Source organism: Desmodus rotundus, chromosome 3, assembly GCF_022682495.2.
Source record: "Desmodus rotundus isolate HL8 chromosome 3, HLdesRot8A.1, whole genome shotgun sequence".
Classification (NCBI taxonomy): Eukaryota; Metazoa; Chordata; class Mammalia; order Chiroptera; family Phyllostomidae; genus Desmodus; species Desmodus rotundus.
Genome location: NC_071389.1, coordinates 72,756,198 through 72,769,390, shown reverse-complemented (window position 1 = coordinate 72,769,390; position 13,193 = coordinate 72,756,198). Strand labels below are relative to the sequence as shown.

Genomic DNA, 13,193 nt, shown 5'->3' with positions numbered 1-13,193 from the left:
ATATAAGCACGTGCTGGATTATTTATTTTATTTTCACTCTGAGGTGAGGATCACCACTGTTTCCATTTTACAGATGAGAAAACCAAGGCACAGAGGTTGAGAGGGAAAGTTTATTTCACAAATTGTGTTGTTAAGACATGTGAAGACATGTGAAGACATGTTGGAAGTTAATAATTCTGAGTGTCCTGCCCCTTTAGAAAACTAATAGTTTTGTGCAGCTACTCGCCCCCCCCCCCCCCCGTTGGGGGATCTTGGTGTTCAGGTGTGAAAACTTGAAAGGCAGAGAATATAGCAGAAGGGCAACGTATTCCCAGAAAGCCTACTGACTACATATGTGGTTCAGGTGATGTGTTAATCAGTTATTTTTCTGCTAAATAAGAAATTCTTCAACTCCAGTTCCAACGTAGTTACCATATTTTTTATATACACACATATATACACACATATATTATTATAGGTATACATATATATTATATCTATTTTCTGGCAGTGAAGGTAAGTAAAGGATACCCAAGAGTAATATTGTTTGTTTTAATTTCTTAGCTAAAAGGACTTTTAAAATTAACTAAGCTGCTACCAAGAAGGTGACTGATTTAATTGCTCATTTCTTCCACTTTGGTGAAAATGCTAGTTTTCACAGTCAGTGGAAAGGAAACAGAAACAAAGGGCATGGTTGATACCTGCGCGAGGCTTCCCGCTGAGTAACTGGGAGATTACTATTACGGAATCATCTGGCTCTTGGACTCTGTAAGATTCCTCAAAATACTGTTCTAAGGGTAGAATGAAATAGTATGTTAAAGTACAGTGCTTTGAAAACTCAAACTCATTGGACGCATGCAGGTTATTAAAAAGCAGCTCCTTTCTTGGCATTTACATTTCTATTAGTCTTTGCAGTCTTTCTGCCCTGTCTTCTCCTCCCTCCCTCCTTTTCCCCTTCACCTCCCTCCCTTCTTTCTTTCCCTCCCCCCACTGCCGTTGGTGAGGCCACTGCTTGCAGCAGTGGAGGAGAGCTGAATTAGCCAATTTTCTTACTGTTTGCAGAGATGGTTAAGTTACCACAGCTTTCCTTTTATTACTCTTTTTCTTACTCCCTCTGTGTCCTTGGAGGAATTTTAAAACAGTCTCTGGGTTTTCTAATTTGTTTCACTCAAATGTCCTCTCCTCAACTTTGCAAGACAGATTCTTCATCCTGTTCTCCCTTTATTTCTCTTGTTTGAAACTCTGCGTCTTAAACGTACATTAGTGACCAGTGGCCATCTGCATTGTCTGGTACTGTGCCCTTTGCTTAGTAAATTCTCAAAACATGTGTGCATTAGCTAGCTGAAAAAGAAACAGGAGAGTTATAGATGCTTTTCCTCCTTCAATGTTAAACAAATAAAATGTTGATGTGCCCTGAATAACACAAGAATAAACTCTATTTTGTGTGCTCGCAACTATAAACCTACTTTTGCCCACCCTAGATTGTTGTTTCTCCTGCTAATGCAACAGGCAGAACATGAAACTGCCATGAAGGGAGAGAAAAGTATTTATTTGGAAATACTCAAAAATATTTTTAGTCTTCAGGCATCACATGAGTTTATCTCTGTTTTGCTACCTAAGAGAGATGATGAATGTGAGGAAATAACTCTTTAAGTGGAATTGTCCAGAAGGAATGTTAAATCCCCAAATGTCACCGTAGAGAGCTGCTAGTTGACATTCACTTTAAGGGCCTCGATGACTGGTCTGTTCTCAGCTCTGTTTATTTGCTTCCACTTGTGAGTGTTGATCTGAGGGAAACCATTCCCGGATTTGTTAGATGATTAATGTTTTCTCCTTACATTTTTTTTTAAAGGAAATGGCTAAAATCCTTAATCATCCCAGAGTCTATGCTTTTCTGCACATACCAGTCCAGTCCGCCTCTGACGCTGTGCTCATGGACATGAAAAGGGAATACTGCGTGGCCGACTTCAAAAGGGTAGTGGATTTTCTGAAGGAGAAGTAAGTCTGTTAGCACTTAAGAAAATAACCATTTCTTTTTTCTTTCAAAATGCACTTATTGCAGCCACAATTAAAGGTACCAGAGTAAAGGTGAGACTTTTGAAGCTTTCCAAGCCTTTGGTTTCCTTGGGCGCCTTGATGTGGTTTTCTCTTTCTCTTCAGTTTGTCCCCACCTTTCCATCTGGACATGATTCAGCAATAATTTGTGTGTGATTGCCTGTCTCTCTAAGGTAATGTGCACTGTGGTCATTTTTGTACCTGACCTGGAGATGACAACTGCTTTAAGCTTTTCTTTGCTTAAAATCTCCTTTAATGTGGCTTTTTGAATTTGTAATCTAGTTGTGACAAGGAGGTAGGCCACATCATGTTACTACAAAATAGGTAATTTTCTACTAAGTAGCATTTCTTGAAGAGTACCTGGAATGTCTTTGCTTTTACACACTATCCCTGTAGTTTACTTGAATTGTGATTTATAAAGAGGTTTGGAAGATTCTATTTTTTAAAGTTCAAATTGTTACTGACCAAAATGAAGACATTTTGCACAGTCGCAGACATAAATGGTCATTTTGGTTCCATAGAAAACACTTGCCGCCCATAATTATGTTCTTCAAAATCATCCTTGTCATCATCACCAAACATCGAATGCCTTCTGTGATTATACAAGGCAGGAAATCGTAGCGCGGGCCAAGGCCATGCAGAAATTTCTCAAGTCTAAGGCAGCATTCCCCCTCTGGGGATATGTCATTTATCTGGCGTACTTGTGGCATGGATCTTCCGACTTGCCATCATTTTTTCCCATAATTTTTTCTTCTGTTGTTTTTCTTAATTAAGACAACTTTTTATTTCCATCTTCTTGTTTATAAGTATGTACCTCTGTACCACATAGTTTATGGGTTTGATGGCTTTCTACAAACTGTAAGCAATTATTTTTTCCACTGTCAATTAGTCACTTATCCTGACTACATACAAATCTTTGAAAATATTTTTCTTCTTCTGTTTACTTTCCCCTTCCTTCCTCATCTTTCCTTTATGTATCTTTCTAATTTTTTTTTTTTTACCTCTAGGCATTTCTTGATTATCCTAGTCACCAGAAATAAAGACACTCAGTGGGCCTTCAAACAAATACAGCTAGTTTTTTGAATATTCAAATCATTGAATAGACGGTGTATTTTTTCTAGGATTTCATAATTATGATTATGAAGTTTATATAGCCTCCAAAGTAGAAAGTGGAATAATACCTGGTCTCTAACACCTCTAATACTTTCTGACCTCAGACAGAACTGAGATCAAGGCTAAAGAATAAGGGTTTTTATATTAGATCTGCCTGTTGTTGGCCTATATATGTCCTTGCATTTATTGTAGTTCATATAAACTTATCTCATGTAAAAGAATCCTTTTAGGCACACTGGTGCTAGTGAATAGAATGTCTTTAAAGTTGGAAAGAAATCATTGCACCTGATGGACATTTCTGGCCTCTCGCTTACTAGAGCAGTAACAAATAATGCACACAGTTCATACCTGTTGCACAAGATTTTGCCAAGTGCAGACATGCATCCTGTTGTGCAGAATGGACTAGAACACTTTCCAAATAGTTTGTTGCATCAATGTGACTCAGTGAGGTTAAGGACTCAACACCTCTCTTTTACCTCTGTTTGGATGAGTGCTGACTCAGTTGTTTGGGGAATCACTGTGGTTACTTCACTGGGCAACAATTTCACATCAAGTTCTGGGCTTTTATGTTGCTCCAAAGAAAGACCTGTTAAATTTGTTGCATCTTGAACAGTTTCAACAGCATCCACGAGCTGTATAGAGGTCAGTGATGATCATGTCAAAGTATTAGAAAATAGTGTCACGTCCTTATTCGTGGGCTAAGTTCATGTGTCCTCTCTTTGGTTTTGAGTTACTGTGAGGCATCCATGTAGCTTTTCTTGAACCATTCCAACTGGCTGGGAGACCCTGGGACCAAGTACTCTACCCAGGTCCCTCTTAACAGGGACCTCTAGTATTTCCAATACTAGAGATCCCTGGAGAGGATGTTGGAGATGCCTGGAGAAGATGCCCATCCCACACCATCCATCCAAAGGTTCATTTTCTTTTCTTTTTTTTTTTTTTTAATATATTTATTGATTATGCTATTACAGTTGTCCCATTCCCCCCCACTCCACTCCATCCTGCCCACCCCCCTCCCTCCCACATTCCCCCCCCATAGTTCATGTCCATGGGTCATACTTATAAGTTCTTTGGCTTCTACATTTCCTACACTATTCTTACCCTCCCCCTGTCTATTTTCCACCTATCATCTATGCTACTTATTCTCTATACCTTTACCCCCCTCTCCCCCTCCCACTCCCTTATTGACAACCCTCATGTTCTAGTTGTTTGCCTAGTTTGCTCTCATTTTTGTTTTATGTGTGGTCATTAATAACTGTGAGTTTGCTGTTGTTTTTACTGTTCCTATTTTTGATCTTCTTTTTCTTAGGTAACTCCCTTTAACAATTCATATAATAAGGGCTTGGTGATGATGAGCTTCTTTAACTTGACCTTATCTGATAAGCACTTTATCTTCCCTTCCATTCTAAATGATAGCTTTGCTGGATACAGTAATCTTGGATGTAGGTCCTTGCGTTTAATCTTGGGTAATGTAATTATGATGTGCCTTGGTGTGTTCCTCCTTGGGTCCAGCTTCTTTGGGACTCTCTGAGCTTCCTGGACTTCCTGGAAGTCTATTTCCTTTGCCAGATTAGGGAAGTTCTCCTTCATGATTTGTTCAAATAAGTTTTCAATTTTTTGTTCTTCCTCTTCTCCTTCTGGCACCCCTATAATTCGGATGTTGGAACGTTTCAAGGTGTCCTGGAGGTTCCTACGCCTCTCCTCATTTTTCCAAGTTCGTGTTTCTTCATTCTTTTCTGGTTGGATGTTTGTTTCTTCCTTCTGGTCCACACCATTGATTTGAGTCCCAGTTTCCTTCTCATCACTATTGGTTCCCTGTACATTTTCCTTTGTTTCTCTTAGCATAGGCTTCATTTTTTCATCTGTTTTTCGAACAGATTCAACCAAGTCTGTGAGCATATTGATAACCAGTGCTTTGAACTGTGCATCCGATAGGTTGGCTATCTCTTCGTCGCTTAGTTGTATTTTTTCTGGAGCTTTGAAGTGTTCTGTCATTTGGGCCATTTTTTTTTTTTTGTCTTGGCGCGTCTGTTACTTTAAGGGGCAGAGCCTTAGGTGTTCACCGGGGCGGGGTAACGCTGGTCGCTGCGCTGTGACGCTGTACGTAGGGGAGGGGCCGAGTGGGAGCAATGGCGCCCGCTCCACTCTCCAAGGGATTTCAGTCACTCCCTCCGCTACCCACAATCAAACTGGGCCACTCTGGTGCTGGTTCCCGAGTGGGTGGGCCTGTGCACACTCTAGGCCCCTGTGGGTCTCTCCAACAACCTCTCCTGTGAGGCTGGGAGTCTCTCCTGCTGCCGCCCCAACCCCCAGGGGCGCTTTCAATCAGAGGTTTGAGGCTTTATTTCCCCGAGCTGGAGCCCTGGGTTGGGAGGTCTGCTTCGCTCCCCGCCGTTCATCCGGTTTATCTGTGGGCGAATGTGGTGCCCACAGATAGAGGGTGCTACCCGCTGGGTTTATGTTCTCCGCCACTCTGAGTCCAGCCCTCTGGGTTTATCTGTGCAAATGTGGGGCCGCAGGGTCTGCTAGTGCTCGGACTGCCTGCGCCATTTGTCCCACACTCTGCCAGTCTCAGTCCTGCCACAGCCACGCGAGTCCTCTCCACCCCGGTGCCCGTCTCCGCCCCTCCTACCAGTCTGGATGAATGTCCATTTTCTATTTCCTTGGTGTCGGTGCCCCCCGCTGTTCGATTCTCTGTCAGTTCTAGTTGTGCGAGGAGGCGCAGTGTGTCCACCTACGCCGCCATCTTGGTTCTCCTCTCCCAAAGGTTCATTTTCAAGTGCTACCAATTACTGGAGTTGTAGAGTATGGTCTAGCCACTTAACATCTTCAAGAGGGCTTTTTTAAAAAAAATTAACTCTGTTATGTATATGCAATGAGGGGAGAGGCAACCATGGTATTCAATTTCACAATTAGTTGTAATTTTATAATTTATATGATATATTGAAAAATGATAGCAGGTAGCCAATAAAATATACCTGATATACATAGTTGATGACTGAGAAAAATTATTAGTACCCTTTGGAAAAAAGAAGAAATCTTATCTCTACTAATACAGTAATCCTTGCATAGGTTCATACAGTTCATCAGCCATAAAATTGTATATTTGGTCCAGTCCATCCTCTTGCTCATCATATACCCTCAGTCCTGTGAGGGCACGATAGCCCAGCCTTGCTCATCAGTTTTCCTGTCCTCTCATGGGAGTGCACCCATCCAGGGAATAATTTTCAACTATAATGGACAGGTTTTTTTCCTAAAGATATTATTTATTTATTTTTACAGAAGGGGAGGGGAAGGACAAAGAGAAGGAAAGAAACATTGCTGGGTTGACTCTTGCACACCCCCAACCAGCAACATTTTTGTTTGCGGGATGACGCCCAAGCTGCTGAGCCACACCAGTCAGGGCTATAATGGACATTCAGAAATAAATACTTTAGACAAACCTCCGATCTGATACTCTGCTTATTTCTTTCTATAAAAACTACCACAGCTTTATGCCACATAGATTAGTGCTTACTGGACACACTGAAGTTGCAGGGGTTCTGTGGAACCACTGGTCTGGATAACCAATCCAGCACAGAATTGTTTTGTCCAGTGTTTATTAACATTCCGTGCAATACATTGTCATCCTTAGTAAAAGGGTCTAATGCTGTCGTGTTGCCCTGCTTTAAGCAAAGCACTGTATCAGAAGCTGGCCCTGACTTAGAGCGGCACGTTGGGTGCTCTCCTCTTCCTCTGACTTTGAGCTCCTGTATAAACACGCCCCGTTTCATTTGCCTCTTACTCCCTCTGAAGCCTTTTTGTAATAAGCCATTAACCAATAAGTCTTGTTTATTCTTTTCCAGCACTATGACACTTCTCAAATATTCATGCTAGGAATTAGGGACGAGGTATTTTCGAATCTGTTTCCTCAAAAAATCCAGTCTTTCAAACAACCCACAGCACTTAAGACTGAAATTCAAACTCTGGGAGTTTACCTGACGCTGCAGGCTTTTAAACTACTAATTCAGCAGTATTTGTGGTGCCGTGTTTCTCAAACAGTGAAGGTGAAGTCTTTTTAATTAATTTTCTTTATAGTTGAAATTGGCCCAAGTTATAACTGGGAGCAATGTAAGTTTGCATATGAGCCAACTTGAAGCTGATTCATTATTCTTTTCATTTGTTTGAAAGTTGGCTACTTTTATCATAACAACAGCTGGATTGAAGATAACCTGGTAGCGCTGGCACGTGTTGAGGCATATGGGAATTTGCTAAATCGCACAACCTTTGCAAAGAAAAGTGTCCAAATTACTTAATATGCTAAGTTAAAACAGCAGCCCATGAGCAAACAATCATATGATGTAATTATTCCTCTTTTTTAAAATATATTTTATAGATTATGCGATTACGGTTGTCCCATTTCCCCCCCTTTATTGCCCTCCGCCCTGCACATCCCCTCACACCCGCATGTCCATGGGTTGTACATATAAGTTCTTTGGCTTCTCCATTTCCTGTACTATTCTTAATCTCCTACTTTCTGTTTTCTACCCACCATTTATGCTACTTATTCCCTGTCCCTTTCCCCCCTCTCTCCCCCTCCCACTCCCCCACTGATAACCCTCCTTGTGATCTCCATTTCTGTGATTCTGTTCCTGTTCTAGTCATTTGCTTAGTTCGTTTTTGTTTTTGTTTTTTAGGCTTAGTTGTTTATAGTTGTGAGATTTATTTTCATTTTACTGTTTATATTTTTGATCTTTATTTTTCTTAGATAAGTTCCATTAACATTTCATAATAAGGGCTGGGTAATGATGAACTCCTTTAACTTGACCTTATCTAGGAAGCACTTTATCTGCCCTTCCATTCTAAATGATAGCTTTGCTGGATAGAGTAATCTTGGATGTAGGTCCTCGCCTTTCATGACTTTGAATAGTTCCTTCCATTCCCTTCTTGCCGGCAAGGTTTCTTTTAAGAAATCAGCTGATAGTCTAATGGGAACTCCTTTGTAGGTAACTGTCTCCTTTTTTCTTGTTGCTTTTAAGATTCTCTCCTTATCTTTAATCTTGGGTAATGTAATTATGATGTGCTGAGGTGTGTGCTTCCTTGAGTCCAATTTCCTTGGGACTTCCTGGAAGCCTATTTCCTTTGTCAGGTTAAGGAAGTTCTCCTTCATTATTCTTTCAAATGAGTTTTCAGTTTCTTTTTCTTCCTCTTCTCCTTCTGACACCCCTATGATTCAGATGTTGGAACTTCTGAAGTTGTCCCAAAGGTTCCTAAGCCTCTCCTCATTTTTTTGAATTCTCATTTCTTCATTCTGTTCTGGTTGAATGTTTCTTTCTTCCTTCTCGTCCAAACCGTTGATTTGAGTCCCGGTTTCCTGCTCATTACTGTTGCTTCCCTGTACATTTTCCTTTATTTCACTTTTCATAGCCTTCACTTTTTCCTCTATTTTGTGACCATACTCAACCAATTCTGTGAGCTTCCTGATTACCAGTGTTTTGAACTGTGCATGTGATAGGTTGGTTATCTCTTCCTTGCTTAGTTGTATTTTTTTTGGAACTTTGATCTGTTCTTTCATTTGGGCCATTTTCTTTTGTCTCCGTGCGCCTGTTATGTAGTAAGGGGCGGGGCTACCCACCTTGCTGCATTGTGGCACTATATGTGGGGGAGGGGTTAGAGAGGGAACCATGCCTCTTGCTTGGCTCTCAGAGGGCTTTTAGTCACTTTCCCCATTCCCTATGAGCAAATTGGGCCTTTCTGGCGCTGATTCCTGGGTGGATGGGTTTGTGTACATTCTAGGACACTGTGGGTTTCTCTAACGAACTCTCCTGTGAGACTGGGAGTTTCTCCTGCCACCACAACCCCCAGAGGTTTTTACAGCCAGAGGTTTTGAGGCTTTCTTTTCCCACGCTGGAGCATGGACAGACTGGGTTGTACAGTCTGTTTCCCCAGTTGTTCCTCCCAGTTTATCTCATGCAAATGTGGGACCACCTGCTCCACCAACTGCAGCCTGGCAGTGAGTTCTCTCTGCCCAGCTGCCTGTCTCCTCCCCTCCTACTGGTCTGGCTAAAGGTTTTTTCTTTAACTCCTTGGTTGTTGTACTTCCATAGAGTTCGATTTTCTGGCATTTCTCATTGTTTTTGTTTTTAAATCTGTTGTTGTCCTTCTTTTGGTTATGCAAGGAAGCAAAGTGTATCTACCTATGCCCTGTCTTGGCTGGAAGTCTCTATTCATATTTATCCATTGGTAAATTAAGAAATTTGATGTTTTTATATAAGTGGATAAGACGATTTCTGGAAATATATAATGGTGTTTGTAAGGATAAGGAAGGAAACTACCTAAAATAAAGCAAGAGGGGCCATTCTAGTTTCAGAAAGATTCATGTTTTTATCATTTTCAATACCTTAGAATTTTTATTTCTTTAATAAAAGAAATTTATTTAATAAAAGATAGTTATCTGTCACTTAGCTGCCTCTTCTGTTATCTTTTTAACAGACAACTGGGATAAAAAGAGCATAAAACTTTAATTGTTTATTTTAATTTTCTTGTGTAATTTTGAAAGAGTTACTTCCCAGTGAGAGGAATTTTCACTTTGATATGTTCGGGATGATGCAGTTAGGGTTCTCAGGACCTGGGGACCTTGGGCATGGACTTTTGGGGGCCCTCCTCATTTGAGCAGTATTTTATTTACACAGTCACTCTCCAAAATAAACCATATATCCACATATGAATATTCACACATATTCACATAAAATATGACAGCATGCAGAGTTCTCTCAAGTATGTGCTCTAATGCCAAGTGAAAGATCTCTGAGTCCTCAAATTCACACTTGAATGTGGGAAAGTAATATGTAAGAATGTTCTATCAAGAAATGAAACAATTTATACTCATATTAAGATCTAACTGTTTTCACAAATTATTTTGTTAGAAATCCAGTGACCTTTTAGTTTGTGTTAACTAGACCTTAAGCTTGGAAGACAAGATCCATCTCCCTCACTCAGAAAATACACTGTGAACTCATGACCACCTTTCTTTTTACCTGTAGCTCCTGTAGCATCCTTGCGTTGACTTTTAATTCCATGATATTTTTCATCTCAGGATTTGCCATTATCATTTGTTAATGTACAGTCTATAGCGGATAGAATATTTACCCTTTTAGCACTATTGTGTCTATTCACACACCCCTGAGTTTACTACACCCAGAGATAACTAATGAGCACTAAGGGGTAAAGAGGCACCTTTTGGAAGAGAAATAACAGCCTTGAAGAGAAAGTTCTGCCCTCCGATCTGTCCACTGTATGCTCAGACAGTGAAGGAGCACAGGGGAAAGGCCAGGTCACTGTGGCAACATGATTTCTGTAAGTGAGTCACTGACTTGTCTCATGTTGTCCAGCCTATCTCATGACCTACTTTTCCAGTTTAACTGCAATAAAAAGGATGCTAACTCATTGACATCTTGAGTTCTTTTTCTTCCTTTCATTAATCCCAGTCATCCATATTGAAGTTGTATTTTATTCTGGTTTTTTTTTCTGTCTACTTTTATTTCTAGTGTCTTGGAAACAAATACCAATAATTGTCAGAATAGGAAAAAAAGAAATTGAAAAAAAGAGAATGATTTAGCAAGGATTAGATGATTAAGTTTTCTTCCAGATGCATTCCCAGATGTGTTTCTGTTCACTGAATAACCACCTCCAAAATAATTGAAGCAAAATACTTTCCTCACAGATATTTTCTGGCTTTATTTTATAATTTGTAATATCTTTAGGTTGTTATTTTTGTTGTCCCTAAGCTCTTGTGCACTGTTTTACCTTTTCTCATATTTCTTTCTGAGGTAGTGAAGGTCTTTTCTTTCCCCTACTCTTCCTTGATACTTTTGAATTTTTAAGGAAAATGAATTCTCCTTAAATTTCAGCATACCATTGGAATACTTACATAATAGAAAAACCATTTACTTTTTTCTTTTGTAATATTGTGGTATATTTATATTTAGAAGATTTTGACCTTATGTGCTAAATTCTGTATTATTTTGGGGTCACCCCAAATTTGATTAATTACTTTGAAAACAATTAAATTTTCTGTTTTCTTTCTAGTCTGGTTAAGGGAGATATCACATCATTCTTAATCTTCTATCTTATATCCTTCCTTTATAATGTGATCGTATTGTTCCTTTAAGAAACCAAGACACTACCTTCCCTTAATCATTTGTACATTTTTTCTGCCTCAATGTTGGTTGTAAACTTAAGGGTCAAATCATCTATCTGTTAAGTTATATATACTAATATTATCTGGCTCTTTGTTACTGCTCTTAGCAGTGAGGAACTCAGACAAGAGCTAGCCAGTTGCAACCTGAGATTTGAGAAAACAGAACTTTGCTAAGAAAATTGATCTCTGTGAAATACAACCTAATTATAATCTAATTTGACTGAGAATCCTGTGATACTGAGGTTTGCAGGCCTGCAAAAGCCCAGCAAAGCCATACAAGCATTGGCTACACTGCCACAGCCACCCGGGAGGGGAAATAGAATTGGTGCCCACTCACACAGTGATCCAGTTTCCTGGCACTGATGGGATTAAGAGTGTTTCAGGTAGCCTCAAGGGGGTCATCAGTAAATTCAGAGGCAGGGTAGCAAATAGAACACAGAACAGAGGCCAACCAATAAAAGGTAGAGTCCTCAGGTTCAAAACTATGTCCAGACATGATTTTAGACTACATTTCTGTATGAAACTGACAAGAAACAAATAGAGTAGAAGCAAACTAGGTTTTTAAGGAAATTGGGTTGCCTAAGATACACCAGGATTGTCTATAACCTGTGATTATACAACTCTTAAAGGAAGTTCCAGGCCTCAAGTCAGCACCAGAAGGAAGCAGGTGTGGAACCCACTCAGCAGAGCATGCCCCTAATGCCCACCCACAGTGGGGCCATGGAGGACAGGGGCAGTGGAAATCAATGAGCTAGAGACGTTCGTCCATAGCGGGAAATCAGGGCTCATCCCCAGTGCCAGGGCAGAGAGTCTTCGTGACTCCAGTGAAGCAGGATTTGAAATTACTATCAAATAGTAGCTGATGTATGTTTCCTATTCTCCCATTTTTCAAGTAAGAGTTTTAGATAATATAACTATCTTATTTCTACTCCATTTTAAATGGGCAACTTGGGGCTGCCCTTTAGTTTATGGACATCAGTCCTCAGAAAGCCATGTCTAGACCTGGAAAGGACAGTACGTCAAGCAGAGATCGTGGATGTACAACCGAACAGGGTAACTAGAGCGGCTTGGGTTCTCTCTCTCAGACAGATGGTAAGTTCTGTGTGCGGCCCGAAGAGTGGCCACATGAGAGAGACTGCAGCAGAGACTGAGAATTGTCCCCACCCTCTCACCTCCCCTGATTTTCTACAGAGCCCTTTGTTTTCAGGTGGGCACAGGCCACACAAACTAAAGACGCCTTGCTGCTTAGCCTTTCCTTCAGCCAACTGCAGTCATGTCACTAGGTGCTAACCAAATGGATATAGTCAAAGTGACCTGTGTGACTTTGAGAAAGGATTTAAAGGGAAGGAAGACATGCCTTTCTTGCCCCTCACCTTCCTACAGTCTGGAGTGCAGGGATGGCTGAAGCTCAGATAAGCCATCTCGGACAACACGGTGAAAGCTGTAGTCTGCGTCCGTGACACGTGGAGCCTTCTGCAGCCCTACTGCCTGACCTGGGCTCCATTCACATGACTGCAACATGAACTTCCACTTTCTTCATGTGTTTTCTTTTGTTCTGTCACTTGTAGACAAGCCAAATTATAACTTACATATATTTATATAAACATACAAACACTTTTTTAAAGTTTTCACATTACAGTTTGATAACTATCCCTAAAAAGAATTAAATTTATAATCATAACTCTAAGCATCTACTTCTAAGTATCTGGTTATTTTCTCTTGGGTGTCAAACCTGGTTTTGCAAACCAGTCAATTCATACTCTTTATTTTTTATTTTTTGCCGGTGGTGATGTTTTCATTTAAAAAGAAAAGTATTGTTTCTACTGAAACAATCTCACAAACTAAACAATATTTTTGCATATTATCA

General features: G+C 40.3%; 1 protein-coding gene across 3 annotated transcripts in view; it reads left to right on the top strand.

The window, feature by feature from the left end:
- Positions 1 to 13,193, top strand: part of CDKAL1 (CDKAL1 threonylcarbamoyladenosine tRNA methylthiotransferase) — a 626,103-nt gene that overhangs the window by 400,786 nt on the left and 212,124 nt on the right. For all 3 annotated transcript variants that reach the window (XM_053920194.1, XM_053920195.2, XM_053920193.2), the window contains one exon: positions 1,832 to 1,977. In XM_053920194.1, coding sequence (XP_053776169.1) covers positions 1,832 to 1,977 — 146 coding nt within the window. The remainder of the gene's footprint in view (positions 1 to 1,831; positions 1,978 to 13,193) is intronic.